The sequence below is a fragment of the Nicotiana tabacum genome, chromosome 19 (genome assembly GCF_000715075.1).
Source record: "Nicotiana tabacum cultivar K326 chromosome 19, ASM71507v2, whole genome shotgun sequence".
NCBI classification, from domain to species: domain Eukaryota; kingdom Viridiplantae; phylum Streptophyta; class Magnoliopsida; order Solanales; family Solanaceae; genus Nicotiana; species Nicotiana tabacum.
This window is the reverse complement of record NC_134098.1, coordinates 112,592,206-112,608,031: the sequence shown is the minus strand read 5'-3', so window position 1 is coordinate 112,608,031 and position 15,826 is coordinate 112,592,206. Positions and strand designations below refer to the sequence as shown.

Below are 15,826 nucleotides of genomic sequence, written 5' to 3'. Positions count from 1 at the left end.
TTGATTTTGTATTGCTGCCTACTCTCTTTGCTGGCTTCGCTTCTTATCTCTTCATTCTTTTCTTTTGTCATTCTTCTTCTTTGACTTCTCAGTACTTGTATGTTTGTCAGCAGCATATTTGTGGGGTGCATAAGATATTTCATGTGCCGTGTTGTGGTTATTCTGCTGCTGCTCCTTGCTACTACTCCTTGTAATTTCCCTTTATTGATTCTTGGTGACAACTGGTTTTATCGGTTGGCTTTCAGAATTTTCTAAATCTTTGTCCTTCACCTCAGTAGTTTGAGCTCTATCTTTAGTCATAAAAGGTATATTGGAGTACCTGTTGTCTGCTTCTTTGCTCACTTGAGTATTGTTACCAGAGTTGTTGTGTCTAGCCTTGTATGCTCCATTTGTAGTGATAATGGAAAACCATTTTCGTGATTAATAGGCATGTCATCATTTCTTTCTGTTTTCTTCTTTTTTTCAGCATCCTTTTGAGCCTCTTTTTGATCTTTAGCCTTTTCACGCACAACTTTAGTTCTGCAGTTGGCTTCAACATGCCCTTGGAGTTTGCAGTAAGAACAATAACCGGAGACATTTTCATATTATATGTCTAGCCAAACACCATCTTCCCCTCCTTTCGGCCTATTAAAGCCTAGCCAAATTTGACCTAACTTTTGGCTTTAGTAAGTCTATTTCAACTTTTAACTTTGGCAACATTTCCCCAAGACTTGGAATATGTTGCTTGATTTGGAGCAATAGCAACATCAACAGATTCAAGAATTCTAGAAAGTACATTCCATCTAAAGAGATGCCATGGTAATTTATTCACCAGAATCTAGACATGGACGATGGTTGTCTCAGCTTCAGGCTTAAAATCGGGGGTCCATTTAAGGACCTTCATAGGATAATCTCCAAAGTAGATATAAGGCTTAAAGTAAATATGCTTGTAATCGGTCTCACTGGTAAAATCAATGTAAACGGTTTGAGAATCTACAAAAGCAATTTTGACCGAACCTTTCAAATGGAATTGAGTGACGAATTGTTTCCTGAGATCTTCCATAGCTGGTTTTCCTCTGTAAAATTTTCCCACTATTGTCATTTTGCAATCTTGGGCCAGATTAATGAAATAGTCTTGCGCACTGAAGAAAACAGTTGGTTTGCCCAAATGTGTGCAATGTCTAATCTCAATTTGGTTAACATTGGCCATGTCTTTGGTTTGAACTGCAGCAGCAAAGGCAGGCTTTGATATCACCTGTGTGTTTGGTCGATTCCCAGCATTGTTAGTTAATTTAGGTTCAGATGAGCTAGGGATATCGGGGTGAATTTTTTGATTTTGCTGGTTTGTATTTGTTTGTTTGGTCGTGTCTCCCTGCTTCATTGCTTCAATAAATGAAGGATCTTCAGGCAGCTCGACTGAATCATCAAAGTGCAGGTTCTTCCTCCTTGAAGTTGGTCGATCAAAATTTGTCAATATTTTCGGTGGTGGAGGAATTTGCTTTTGTGCATTGTTACTGATTTTGGCATTTACAGTGGATTCACCATTAGCGGACAACTCAATGTTATTTGGTGTCACTTCCGGTGGTGTTAAACTGGGTTTGGTGAGTGGTGGTGGCGGTGTTCTGGTGTGGTGTCGAATTCTCATTGGGTTTGGATTGTTGGGGAGTGTGTTGATCTGACATAGTAGCTGTTGGTTGAAGGGGATCGGGGGGTACAGGAGGGATTGATACCATAGAGAGGAGAAACCTTGTTTGAACTATTTAAACTATGCTTTAGAATCACAGTCATATCACATTTGAACTATTTAAACAATTTTACTCTTATTTCTTTCAAAATAGTTAGTTTTAGTTTTTTTCAAACCATGAAATATGTAAGAACGTCATGAAAATAGAAAAATATACTTTTAACAAAATTAATTAGGTACCTAAAACTTCCATGCTAGCAATTATGCTCTTTTGTTTTTGCTTATAGTCACGTTAGGAAATGGCGTTTTCACAAAATGTGTATCTCCGACTATAAGTACTTCATCCGTCTCGTTCATCTGATGATGTTTAACACTACACAAAGTTTAAGAAAAAAATAAAACTTTTCAAATTTCTAGTGTAAACAAGCTCTAGATATGGGACAAATTAAAAAGCAAAGTATGATGCACAAATTGAGATAGATTGAGTTGTTCCTAATGAGTACTCCCTCTATTCCAAATTATTTGCCATGTTTCATTTTTCGAAAGTCTAACCTTGTGAACTTTGACCAATACTTTAAAATATTTTTCTTAATCGTCTTGACACGAGAAAAGTTGTAACTTGTAATATTTTTCTTATAATTTTTGAATATCCAAATTTTAATTTAAAAATATTTAGTTGATTTAATCCAATTTAATTTTGACGATTAGTCAAATTGACTCTCAAACGTGAAACATGACAACTAATTTGGGATGGGGGAGTGCTATTTTTTACACAAAAAAAGTTACTCTTAAAAAATATACTTCTAGAAATGAAGGATAATGAACAAGAACAGGAAAAGAAAAAGAAAGAAAAAAGAAAAGGAAAAGTCAATAAAAGAAAGGTGAAAGGAGAGAAATGGGGAATATTAGAATTTTAGAACAGTTTTCCCGCCCAAAAACAAAAAGCGAAAATCTCAGTACTTTTATAACGCCAAAAATCTTTTAAAGTTTTAACACAATAAATATACCCTAAATGTGAAAATTTGAAGAACATTAGCGATCTTCTTCTACTCAGTGATTGCCAGGGTTTTTCTCTTCTTCTGCTCAGTGATTGCTAGGGTTTTTCTTGTGAAGAATAGAGACAGACAATGTCATCAATGAGTGGTTCCTCTCCGCTTTCTCTTTCTAAATCGGCCACTACTACTTGTGCCACTCTTCTTCAACAATTGCAGGTATTCAATTCAAACGCCTCCTCTTCTTCTTTTTCTTTTTCTTTTTCTTTTTATTTGTTTGAATGTGATTTTGAAAGTGATTTTTGGTCCTCTTTTCTTTTAAAAAAATTTCTTTTGGATACCCAGAGCTTTTTTGTGGAGTAGGATTGCGTTGTAGGGAGATACTATAGGGATAGTAAATTGTATTCTTGAGTATATTTATTCAACCAGTTTTTAGGTTCTTGTGCTTTCTATTCGTGTTTCCTTTTTTTTTTTTTTTTAAATGTGTGGGAGATGCAGTAGGATTTGTTGAGAATTAGCCATAACTTCGTTGATTTAGTAAAAATGTATGTTTTAAAAATCAAATGGGTTTGTTCTTGTAGTTGCTCTCTTCTTTTTTTCTCTTCTCTTTCTGGTATACGCACATACATACATATTTGCACTCACACACACACACGTACATAAGGAGAAGATCTAAGATTTGTCGTAGATAAGAGTTGTATACGACAGGCTTGACCTTTGGGGTTTCAGTGGTATATGGTTGGATATGCCAATAACCGGTGTCTTCTTGGTTCCACAAATGAAATTGAGAAGAATCGATAGTGAAGGAGAGTTCTTAAAGTAGAAATCTCTTGGTTGTTGGTTGAATGAATTGAATGTTTCAACAGTTTGTAAAAAATGTCTTTTGCCAGATTTAGGTTGATCTGTTATATTCTCTATGGGGTCCTGTTTGGCATCTTAGGTATGCATGTCGATAGCTTGGATATTCATGTATCTCTGCATTCTTGTTGCTCTATTCTTTATTAGTGTATCTGTGTCTGTAATATTTTTTAATGGAAGTCCATGTTTTCTTAATTGGAGAATGACGCATTTTGTTCCTACTTTCCCACTTGTGTCAGTATCGACACCCATAAGAATATATGTTCTTTCTAGTTTATTTCACCTGCTGAATTTTCACTTATATTGTAGTAGAATCTAATCAAATAATCTTTTTTTGTCTGAAGGAAATATGGGATGAGATTGGGGAGAGTGACAGCGAGAGGGACAAAAAGCTTCTTCAGGTTGAGCAGGAATGCCTTGACATTTACCGTAGAAATGTAGAGAAAGAGAGAAAATACAGAGCTGAATTGCATCAGTCATTAGCTGAGGCTGAGGCAGGAATTTCCAAACTTGTTTCTGCCCTTGGAGAACAAGCTTCTTTGCCATTGGTTTGTCCTTTGTTTCCTTAGAATTGTTAACCTTCCATTATTCAGGTTTAATATTTTTAACTTATAATTTACTTTTTTCCTTCCTTTTTAGTCTGAAAAGATGAAAGGCACCCTTAAGCAGAAATTGTCTGTCGTTGATCCTGTGTTAAAGGACATTAGGACAAAGAAACAAGAAAGGATTAAGGAATTCTTGAACATAGAAACGCAGATAGCGGTGATTTGTGCAGAAATAGCAGGAAATGACAGAGTTATTGGTCCCACAGATATTCAAGTAGATGAACAAGACCTGACAGCTAAGAGATTGGGAGAACTGAAGTCACATCTTCAGGAACTTCAGTCTGAAAAGGTTCCTCAACTGATTTTGCTGCCTCTAATTTTTACTGGATAGACAAATGACTTATCATTTCAATTCAATCTGTTAACTTTCGTCCTTTTCTGCAGAAACTCCGTTTGCAACGAGTGAATAGCTATATGAGTGAAATTCATGAGCTTTCAGTTGTTATGTCACTTGATTTCAAGCAGATAATAGCTAATATCAATCCAAGCTTAGCGAATCATATGACTGTACAATCAAAGAGCATAAGCAATGAAACACTTGCTAGCTTGACCAGTGAAGTCATCTCACTAAAGCAATTGAAACAGCAACGGCTAGAAAGGGTGGGCGAATTATCAATCACAATCTTTCCAGTGTTTTGCACTTCACATTTAGTGGAATAGTCTCTCTAAAATGTATAGGGAGCAAAGTTGCAGGCTTGTTTTTAATTCGAATTGAATACACTTGCATGAATGCGTATCATATTAATGTACCTACTGTGCATTCACCTTCCTGTTTACAGCACTAAATTTGATAACGTGCAAGTACTGTTCCGTAGCAGTCTCTAGTCACATGACATTTTGAAAATTGTATTGCTGTAACTCAAATTTCGGCTAAATTGCATGAAATGATTAACAGAATGGTACTTGCTACAAAATGTTAACAACTAAGAATTTAGATGGATAAGCATGACTGAGAATTGTTTGGAATTTGTTATTCTGCTTTAATGTCGTTAATTTCAGATTTAGACTACCCTATTTAGAATGCACCTGTTAATATTGATTCCATCAGCAGTCTAGCTGTTTATTTGATGGAACTTTATCCCTTTCCTTTAAATGATAAAGTCCTCTGTTTCTTGAAACCCGATTTCTGGAGAAGGTCCAATTTATTTTTGTTTATACATTGTGGTGATTGACGCTCGGTCATTTGGAACCTTCCCCCTTGTTTGATTTGGACATTAGACCCATGTTCCAGTTAGTACACCTGTTTTATGAAGTGTATAAAATGAACTATGGATATTTCTACACACAAGATAGTATATCTTCGGTATTTCAAGGTCAAGAAAATGTTGGAAGCCAGTTTGGTTAATCTTTAGGGTATTTCTTGTCCCGTTTGGAAAACTAGATTAGCACTTAAATGTCTATACTGGCATACACTTAATGCTGATACATATATAAAACTTAACCTTATCAAAAATGATGTTGATTCTTTTTCATTTTATTTTATTGGTGAAGCTTCAAGATCTTGGCAGCTCCCTAATAGAACTTTGGAACCTCATGGACATGCCAATGGAGGAACAACTGAAGTTTAACCATATTACTTCCTTAGTTTCTTCCTCTATTGATGAGGTATCTAAACAAGGATCTCTTGCCATTCACATTGTTGAGCAGGTACATTGAATCATTATTCCTTTCTCTTTTCTCATCTTAGTCTTTGGGGGATATGGGAAGAAATCTTGCGAAGATATTCTTCTGGTTTTCATTTCAGCTAACCTACTTTCTCTGCAGTCTCTTACTGCTTCTCATTTCTATCTTGGTAGGTTGAAGTGGAAGTTGAGCGTTTAAATGTTCTAAAGACCAGTAAGCTGAAGGAATTGATATTTAAGAGACAAAATGAGCTCGAGGAAATCTATAGGAGTGTTCATATGGATGTAGATAGTGAGACTGCACGCCAGATTTTAATCCAGCTTATGGAGTCTGGTACATTCAGTTTACTTTACCCTCATTTCTGTTGTGTGACTTGATGGGATTTAACTGCTTCTTTCTTGAAACAAAAGTTAATTTCTCTTGAAAAATAATTTTTCTCTTGAATTATTCTGGGTTTTTTTTATTTTGTTTCAACTTTCAACTTATAGTTTGTTCTTCTATTGTTTAAATTATTTGTGCTGGGTTTTAAGTGAGAAAGCTGTTAAATTCATTTGGGATCTTTTAGCTGTGGTTTGTATGTTTTTTGGTAGAGGCAAGTTTGTGGGGGTGATTCTGAAAAGTAATGGTTGGTTTGGATTAGCTTTCATGTGTTGACAAGGGAAAGAATCTGCCATCTCTCAGTCTCACCTGTTATAAATTGCATTTTGACTGTGTATTAGGCTCTTCACTTGGAAAAGAACAGTTAGTGTGAGATCTAAGTCCTCATGTTGGAGATGATATAGTCCTTGATGGCATGTTCTGCTCTTGCATATCCCTTCTTTTGAACGGTCAACTCCGAAGGAACTTTTGTTGGTTATAGCTTGAATTAGCAGTCAAAATGTCTATCAGAAATAGATTGTCTCACAATAGATGAGAAGATTAAAATCTTCAAAGAACTATTTCCAGAGGTTCTGAAGGGCCTCTAAATGAGTGGTCAACTGCAACAAGAGAAGGGATAGGGCATTAACCTATGGTCGATGTGAGGAGGCCTTACCTCTTAGATGGCCCAAGCAAATCATTAAACTATTGGATGGATCCTCCTAATTGTAGTTACATAAGGTTGAGTAGTGGACAGATGAGGGCAACAGTTCTAATTAAGCTGAAGCTTTTCAGAGCAAAGCAAGTCTACAAGGTGCCATTGCAGTTACTGAGTACTTAGGTCAAGAGTCCCGATCTTAGTAGCCTTTATTCCCCTCCTCGCAAGACGATATGTTTTTGTCCCTCATTTTTGCTCTCTTTTTTTTTCTCTTCATGAATGGCTCCTTATTATCTTTGGTGAAAGAATATATACGAAAATTGCTGGGAGAAAGTGGTACTGTCAATATCAATTGACAGTTCACAACTTTGATACTAATGATTCAAAAGAGGACATGCACTTTTTTAGCTGAGTTGTACTTTCATTCTCGGTTTCTGTTGAACTAGTTCAGTAACACACCAACCCATACTCCGAAGCAGGAATACAAATGTTTCCAGGCCTCTTGCATCTTAGCATGTCTATTGTTATCATCAGTTGAATTGAAAGATAGATTTCATTTGTATTAGGTTTGCGTTCTCTTATACATTCTTTTATTATAATCCAATACAGGCAGTGATCTCTCTTATCTTCTTTCAAGCATGGATGATCAGGTGGTGAAAGCCAAAGAGCAAGCTGCTAGCAGGAAAGAAGTTTTGGATAAAGTGGAGAAATGGAAGCATGCATCTCAAGAGGAAAGCTGGCTTGATGAGTATGAAAAGGTATAACATTGACATAAATATAGGTGTTTACTTTTGCATTGTACTCAGTTATGAATCATATGGAGCACCTGTGCATAAAGGACAATAATGATGCATTTGAATTTATCTCTTTCATTTTCGTCTCTTTTTTTTTTTATCCTTTTTGCACCCATCCTTCAAACATTCTAAGATCCTTATATTGTAGGTCAACTTTATATCTTTCAAAGATATGTCATAATCTAATACCTGTTGCAAGCTACTTAGGGAAGTTTGGCATGTCAAGCTTAGTGTTGCCAGAAGTCTGCTTGTGAAGCTCAGTGCAGTGTGGAGTTGGTGCTTCGCCTCACTCTGAATGCGCTTCAGCATACACCGTGTACATTCACGAGCATGTCTTAAAAGAGGACGGACAACGCTAAATAATTAATAGAGTTTTCAAAGCAATATCTTAATTACTAAGATTTGGATAAATATGTTAGAATTTTGGCATATGAAATTAGAAATTGAAACGGAAATTAGCAACTAATATGAATCATAATTTAAAAGTGTTTTGAATTAGATTGACATGGTTTAAAATTCATTCCACTTATTGCGGTGTTTCAATATTTTGGGTCGATATGATTATAGTTGTAGCAACAACAACAACAACATACCTAGTATTATCCTACACCGTGGGGTTTGGGGAGAGTAGTGTGTACGCAGACCTTACCCCTACCATGTGAGGATAGGGAGGCTGTTTCCAATAGACCCTCGGCTCAGGAACATGATTATAGTTGTAGAACTAGCAATTTTTCTTCTTTTGGTTACATATAATTTTTGATTATTTTTTTCATCTACGTCCTTTATTGACTTAAGCTAACACTTCAATTGTACTTTGTGCTTAAAGACCTGGCAAACAGATGGAATTATAAGCTTTTTATGATAACAGTGGTCAAGCTAGAAAAGTTACATAGGCATGCCTTGCTTGCTTTTTCTAAGTTGTTTGTGCTTATAGGCTGGTCGCAAATGCTGTGTTGTGCAGTCAAGTAGTGCTCATAATTGCTTATATCAATCAGTCTAATTATTCATTTCTGTAACTAAAAGTTGGACATTAGTTGGATGTGCTCCCACAAATTGTTTTGGGTGCTCTCTGTGATACCCCAGATAAACTGACCCTTTCTGTGTTCCATGCTTCTTATGTTGGCATAAAATCTGAAACGTATGTGCAGTCTACAAAACTAGGTGATATTATGTTTACTCAATTTGCTCATCCCTTCATCTCTATCATTTACTTGAATCATGAGTCTTTACCTTTTCTTATTCCCTGGATGACTTGACTAGTTTTACTTCAGGCGTTTTGATGGTGTAATAGTTCTGATGCTGTATAAGATACAGTTTGCAACTTGACTTCCCACTAAATCATGATTCACTTGTTCTAACTAACAGGATGAGAATCGTTTTAGTGCCGGGAAAGGTGTCCACATCAACCTGAAACGTGCAGAGAAAGCGCGGATTTTGGTCAGCAAACTACCATGTGAGCCTGTACTCATTTATCTCATGTGATGTACACCTCTTCCCTCGCCCTCTCCTGACCGACCACTATTAGTAGCTTCGTGAAGCCCTACTGTTCCCTTCTGGAGGATAATCCTATGCATAATTGTGGATCTATATTAATTACTTATACGAAGAAGCTTCTTGCTTTTGCTCGTTGTCCCATCGTTTTCCTTTTTTTATTTCCTATCTTCAAATTTTTTCTCTTTTTCTGGTAATAAACATACTAGTTCACCTATTTCTCTTTGCATTCTTTTGGTCCATTGGGTTGGTTGTCTACTCTGGAAACTAAATATTCAATGTCAGAGAGTGCTTGGTACTTGAAGTTAAAGTACCATTCAGGTCTACTCATTTGGTTTTTCTTTTTATTGTTCCATGTTACTTGGTATATTATGTTAATTTCATTGATCAGTTAAGCCGTGCTCGTAGCCCTTATCTAAGGTGGTGATCACCCAGTATATTAATGAAGAACCTAGTAAATTTTAAGTTCAGGTCTATTCTCAGCACATTGTAAATTTTAATAATCTAAAGTATGTTTGAATATTCTTTCTATATCAGCAATTATCATATACTGACTGAAAAAACCTATAATGCAGCTCTTGTTGAAAACTTGACTGCCAAGGTAAAGGCCTGGGAGAAGGAGAAAGGAATGCCATTTTTGTATCACAAAGTGAGTTCAACATTTTCTTTGTTCAAGATGATATTATGTTGTGGCAGTACCTTCAGACCATGACTGTTTTGTGTCTAGGACCCTCTGTTGCATACTTTGGAAGAGTACATCATCTCGCGGCAGGAAAAACAAGAAGAGAAGCGTAGATCTCGGGTATCACTTTTTATTCTCTTGTCTGGTACATGTTTCTGAATCTTTTTGTTCCGACGTTAGAGAAGAACTACTCTTAGCTGAGCAAGGGTCTATCTCATCAACTTTGCTTTGTTATGTTGTCGTTGATTTTGATAGATAATTAGCACTTCTAGTTAAACTGTTGGATTTTTGTTGGTTGCTTTGTGATTGTGATTGATATGTTGTGTTAACTATCTATTAGTATGTATGCTTGAAACTGAATTGTGTTGGATGTTTCAACTGCGCATACCATTGTCAATATAGCACAGGAGTTAGATTTGGATGCTTGGATGATCAACTAGTGTATATATTTCAGGAACAAAAACGGCTCCAAGATCAATTTGCTGCAGAACAAGAAACAATCTATGGTTCAAAGTCTGTCAAGAAACCTCTGGGTAATGCTAACACAATACTTGGTACTCCAAATAGTCGTCGTGTATCTACACCTTCAGGTCGTTATGGTGCGTCCATAGGGAAGGAAAAGAGAGGGAGCGGTAATGTTGGTGCTGTAATACCTGTAAACTACGTAGCTGTTGCAAAAGATGATCAGAAATCTGGAGGATTATAGACTGAAATTGTGACTTGTAGAAAGATCATACATTCTGCTGATTTTGCACAAACTAAGCCATTCGTCCTGTGTGGTAGTATAGCATATATTAGAATAAAAGGCCACGCATATTCATTATTCTTTTCCCATTTACAGAGGTTTTAGAAGTTCTGCTATGAACTGGGGCCTGAAATGCGTATATCTTGTTCATTTTCTTTGCAGAATTTTCTTATCAGATGTCTGGTAATTTGGCCTTACTGTTTGGACATAACTTTAACCAAATATTATTTGCAAATATTGAAACATTATTTACAAATTAGTGAATTTGAAGTTGAAAAACTGTTTGAGGAGTATTTCAAGTGAAATAATAGTTTTTAGTCACAGAATTTCAACTTATTTTCAAATGAAATTTATGTCCAAATGTAACAGCAATACAAAATTTGTTGCGAACTACATTATCCTTGCGAACTACATTAGATTGCTGATAATGCAGGTTCAGAGTTTGAAAACGAGAAATTGTACAAAAACCTATTTGATCATAAAAGAATGTTAATAATGGGGAGTTATAAAGTAGCAGCTTATGCGCTTTGTGAATTTGTTTGCTTTTTCTAAAGTCAGCAAACTTTTGATGTAATTTGTGAGATATCGCTTCGCAAAAAGAAAAGAAGAAATCTTATTGCGAGATTATTACTATTATTCACTCATTTGATAACAACATATCCAATATATTCTTACATGTGGGATGGGGGAGGATAGTGTATACGTAGACACCCCTACCTAGTGAAGGTAGAGATGTTGTTTCCAATAGACACTCGGTTCAGAAAAGTGAGGAGGAGAAGAAGAAAAGGAGGGAGAAAAGAATAAGTAGTACCGGAAATACCATAACTTATTTTCTTCCTCAATATATACAATATAGTTGAATTGATTTAATTATCCGAATATCAGCTGTCATATTGATCAGTTCTCGAACTTTATGTGAGTCTCAGAAGTATAACATTACGATTTCGAGAGCTACACCTCACACAACTAACCAGAAACATTATAATTTTTTAATGAAGTTCTGGCTGATACTAAAATAAAAATAATTCAAAAGAAATTGGACTCCGGGCTGAAATTGTAGTAATAATTTGACTCTTCTTGTAACAACTAAGTCAAGCAAATAAAGTACAAAAAAAAAAAACAACACATTTTCTGGGAAGTTACTGTATGCACCTGGCTTATCCAATTCTTCCCCTTTGGGCTTTCTTTTACATGTCCACTGCAATTCGTTTATACAACTCCGCTGGCAATCTGGGAGTGGCATCAGCCTGTAATGGAGTCCTCATGTAGGTAACAAGCCCGGGGTTCTCACCCATATCAATCTCCTCTGGGCTCAATCCATTAGAAGGAGCCCAATGAAAATGGTGCAAAAGATGGCCCAACATAGAGGTGACCAAGTTGATACCCAATTGTGCCCCTGGACATACTCTTCTACCTGCACCAAATGGGAGTAGCCTAAAATCATGTCCCTTCATGTCCACATCTTCCTCAAGGAACCTCTCCGGTCTGAACTCCAATGGGTTTTTCCACACCTCGGGATCACGAGCAACTGCCCAGACGTTCACGTGCACGTTGGAGCCCTTGGGAATGTCGTAGCCACCAATCTTGACGTTGGCGTTGGCTCTGTGTGGGAGCATTAGAGGAGTTGGAGGGTGCAGCCTTAGTGCTTCCTTGGCCACGCATTGTATGTATGGGAGGTTGGGGAAGTCTGTTTCGTTCATCACACGCTCGTAGCCAACCACTCGGTCGAGTTCTTCTTGGGCCTTCTGCTGCACCCTTGGGTTCTTGATCACCTCAGCCATTGCCCATTCAACAGAGATTGCAGTTGTGTCCATTCCAGCTGTGATCATATCCTGCAATTTCAACGAGATCGGTTCAAAGTTCATCCCCAAAATGAAATAATAGATATTTCATTTGTCATTTTAGCTATTTTTGTGAATCAGAGCAATGCGGAGCGCCAAATGGCTGAATCTCATAAGAACGTGGCAGCAATCATTTTAGCTCTTTTTGTGAGGTAAGTGTCTATTAATTTACTTACCCAAAGTAAGCCAATGAGAGTGTCTTCACTTAGGTCATATTTCTGTTGGAGGGTCAATAATGCATCAAAAAAGTGTTGCTTGGCTCCTCCACTTTGTTGGCGAGCAAGGGTGTGCTCCTCCATAATAGCTCGAGTGAGACGGTCCCTACGTGCCCCGTGCTTAGCAAAGGCGTCCTCGTCAATAGGGAACATCCAGCGAAGCCATGGGATGTGTTCGGCCATGGCAAGGGATGCTCCAAGCTTCAATCCATTAGCGACAATCGCCTTGAACTCGTTTCCTTGTTCATCCATCACACCTTCAAAGTTTACAAACCTCTTCCCAAAGGCAAGCCTTGTTATGTTATTAAAGGCCACTGCTCCAAGGTACTTCTTCACCAGCAGACTCTTCCCCACGTTATCTACACAAACACCATATTCTTAGGCATTTAATACCATATGCTTCACGGTTGAGTACTCAAGATTTTCATACTACTAGTTGTCCATAATATCATCTAATAGATAAGTAAAGGTAATTGTCCCATAAAAGTGTGATCAGCAGCCTAAAAAATAAAGCAAGATACCTGTTATAACGATTAAAATATATTAATAAGAAAAATTCTTTACATTGTAATGGTATCTATATCGTAATATAAAAAGGAGTAAGACACCAAATAATGATGCAACCATGATTTTTGCAGGGTGACCATAATGTCACGTGATCCTCACATGACACTGGCCAGACCAACTTAGCGATTATAGCGGGTCTTATTCAAAGTTTGGTGTAGCAGTATCAAGTAATATCATTAACCACCAAACACGTTTGCTAGTTAAGATGGTCACTATTCACCATTTCTTTTTCTTTTTGGAAAAAGTTAGGTTGATATTAGTCGACCGTCCATCTTAGTTGACCCATATCCAACAACCCCTATGGGTCCCAAATGAAAAAGAGAACCACCAAACATTCACCAAAAAACCTCAAACTCCTATAAAAGAAAGATAAGACTTATTTTCTTATCTACCTTCACGTACCTCAATACACTTTAAATACAATATACGGATAGTGTTTACGCAATTGGATCACCAAAAAGATAATAACATAGTTTCTCCATTTCAATTCACCAATATGTGGCAAGAAAAATGATCTATTTCCATAAGTAAAAATAATTTAACTTTATGCAATGATATATGTGACTCAATTTTCACCACAAATTCAAAAGTGTATCTTTTCTTAAACTATGTACCCAATGGAGTGAATACCATTATTTGTAAAAAAGTAAAATTAGTTATGGCAAATTAGTTGTTAAATTAGGTTAAAATACACCACCAGTATAAACCTTTTTTGCATTGTCATATATATAAAATTAAATTCACGTGAATATATCGAGGAAATCTGCATAGAACGAATAATAATAAAATCTCAAATTCCACAAACAAAAGAAAGGAACAATGCTTTGTTGAATATTCTGTAACATCCAATCATGTATATTTTATTTTTATTTGATAAGTCCAATCAGGTATATTTTTAAAAGAGCTAGATATTAAACTTTTCAAAAGTAATTAATAGACATCATTCTTAACACATAATTTTTCAATAACTTACTCAAATTTAATAGGGTAATTTAAGGCATGAATAATCTTCATTCAAAAGTTAAGGCGTGGCCAATTTTTTTATATGGTTTCACTCGATAATGTGTCTGAGCATCATAGCAATTATAAACTTGATAAAAAAGAAATTATACCAACTGAAAATACATTGAACATTAAAAGAAGAGGAAGTCAAAATTTTAGTAAAAACATACCAGGATTAGTGCAATCTCTGTAAATGGACTCTACCATAGCAGTGACCTCATCTTCTCGAATGGGCCTAAGGGCTTCAAGCCTTTTAGGCGTAAAAAGCTCAATCGTACAAACCTTTCTAACCTTAACATAATGAGGCCCATAATCAGCCCAAATAAGATCCTGCCCGTCTCTGCTAAACTTGGCCGCCGATCGGCTCCTGTGCCGGTCAGCCAACTGCTGGTCCTTTTCTTTCAGAACTTCCTTGGCTAATTCCGAGCTGGAAACGACGACGTTCAGGGTCGACCCGAACCAAACCGAAATGATCGGTCCGTAAGTTTGGGCCCATTCGTAAAAGCATCGGAACCTGACGGGCTTTATCTGGTACAGGTTTCCGACGATGGGCCGTGGACTTGGGCCCGGAGGAAGCTTGAATCGGAGACGATAGTAAAGGTGATAAGCTATAAATGTGAAAATGAAAGCTAAAGGAATTGCAGCAGCTAAAGAAATAGCCATTGTTAGGGATATTTGAGGAAAAGAAGGGTAGCTGGTGTTATATAAGAACTGAGACAGTGGGAAAAGGAAGGAGAAGAGAGTTGGTGAAGGGTATTTTAGTCTTTTAAGGAAACGGTAGTTGGTGCTTTTGGTGAAGAGTATTATCTTGATTTTAGAATATGGAATCTTGTGAAATTTTGATTGGTGAGGAAAGTGTATTTCAACGGGTGAGTTTATCTATTAATTTATTTTTTAAAGTTTTTTCCCTCTTAAGCAAGATATACAATATCCTTAATTATTACGGTATTTCTCTAAAATACCTTTTATTCCTTTATTGAATGTTCCATTAATTAGAACAATAAGGTTGAAATTTGAAGAACAAAAATAGTAGTAAAAACTTTTTTATAACGTTAAATATGTTAAAATAAATTAAGTTTATTTAAAAGATCAATACTCCGTAATAGGGATTGGATGGAGTATTTCATAATACTGAAATATAAATAGGAAAAAATGCTAAAAATATCTAACACCTTCCGTAGTTTTCTTATTTTATCCATTATATTGGATTTGTAGTAATTTGTAAATATGCATTAGAAATCTCCTTAAAACATTATTTCGACAAACTCTGACTATGTCTCCATCGTTGCAAGTGCTATTTGAATTTGGGTAATATGTATTACCCTTCTCTTTGTCTTTCAATGCCAATCTTAGTGACATGTATGATGTTTTGAATATTTTATCTTCTATGATAATTTTTACGAACTTGTTATATCATGACGTTACTGTGGATGTTCTTGTTGTATATGACAAATTTTATTAAACAAAACAAATGCACTTAGTTCACATTCGATCAAGCTATTTAATTAAGCATCGTGTCTCCACGGTTAATATAAACATACAGCGCATAGCAAGGTTTAATTTACATGATGCCTAAGAATTCAAATTCATGATTTAACCTTGGATTTAAATGATGAATATAATTAGTGAGAATCATATAGCTGATTCATCTTATTTGAAACTCAGGTATACTTATTATTGTTGTAAAGACAAATGAGCTATACACGAGCAATGGCTGAGCTAGGGAGGCGGAA

General features: G+C 36.2%; 2 protein-coding genes across 2 annotated transcripts; one reads left to right on the top strand and one right to left on the bottom strand.

Annotated features, from left to right (window-relative positions):
- Positions 1-2,605: 2,605 nt before the first annotated feature.
- On the top strand, positions 2,606-11,591 carry LOC107803598 (65-kDa microtubule-associated protein 5). Its single transcript, XM_016627346.2, has 11 exons — positions 2,606-2,874; positions 3,858-4,061; positions 4,153-4,407; positions 4,503-4,718; positions 5,610-5,765; positions 5,915-6,074; positions 7,366-7,514; positions 8,916-9,003; positions 9,617-9,690; positions 9,769-9,843; positions 10,178-11,591. The coding sequence occupies exons 1-11, from the start codon at positions 2,791-2,793 to the stop codon at positions 10,427-10,429; spliced, it is 1,713 nt and encodes a 570-aa protein (XP_016482832.1). The 5' UTR covers positions 2,606-2,790; the 3' UTR covers positions 10,430-11,591.
- Positions 11,526-14,756, bottom strand: LOC107803600 (cytochrome P450 98A2-like). Its single transcript, XM_016627348.2, has 3 exons — positions 14,264-14,756; positions 12,486-12,883; positions 11,526-12,300 (listed from the first exon to the last, which is right to left on the bottom strand). Exons 1-3 carry the CDS (start codon positions 14,754-14,756, stop codon positions 11,656-11,658), a joined length of 1,536 nt encoding a protein of 511 aa, XP_016482834.1. The 3' UTR covers positions 11,526-11,655.
- Between the last annotated feature and the right edge of the window lie 1,070 nt (positions 14,757-15,826).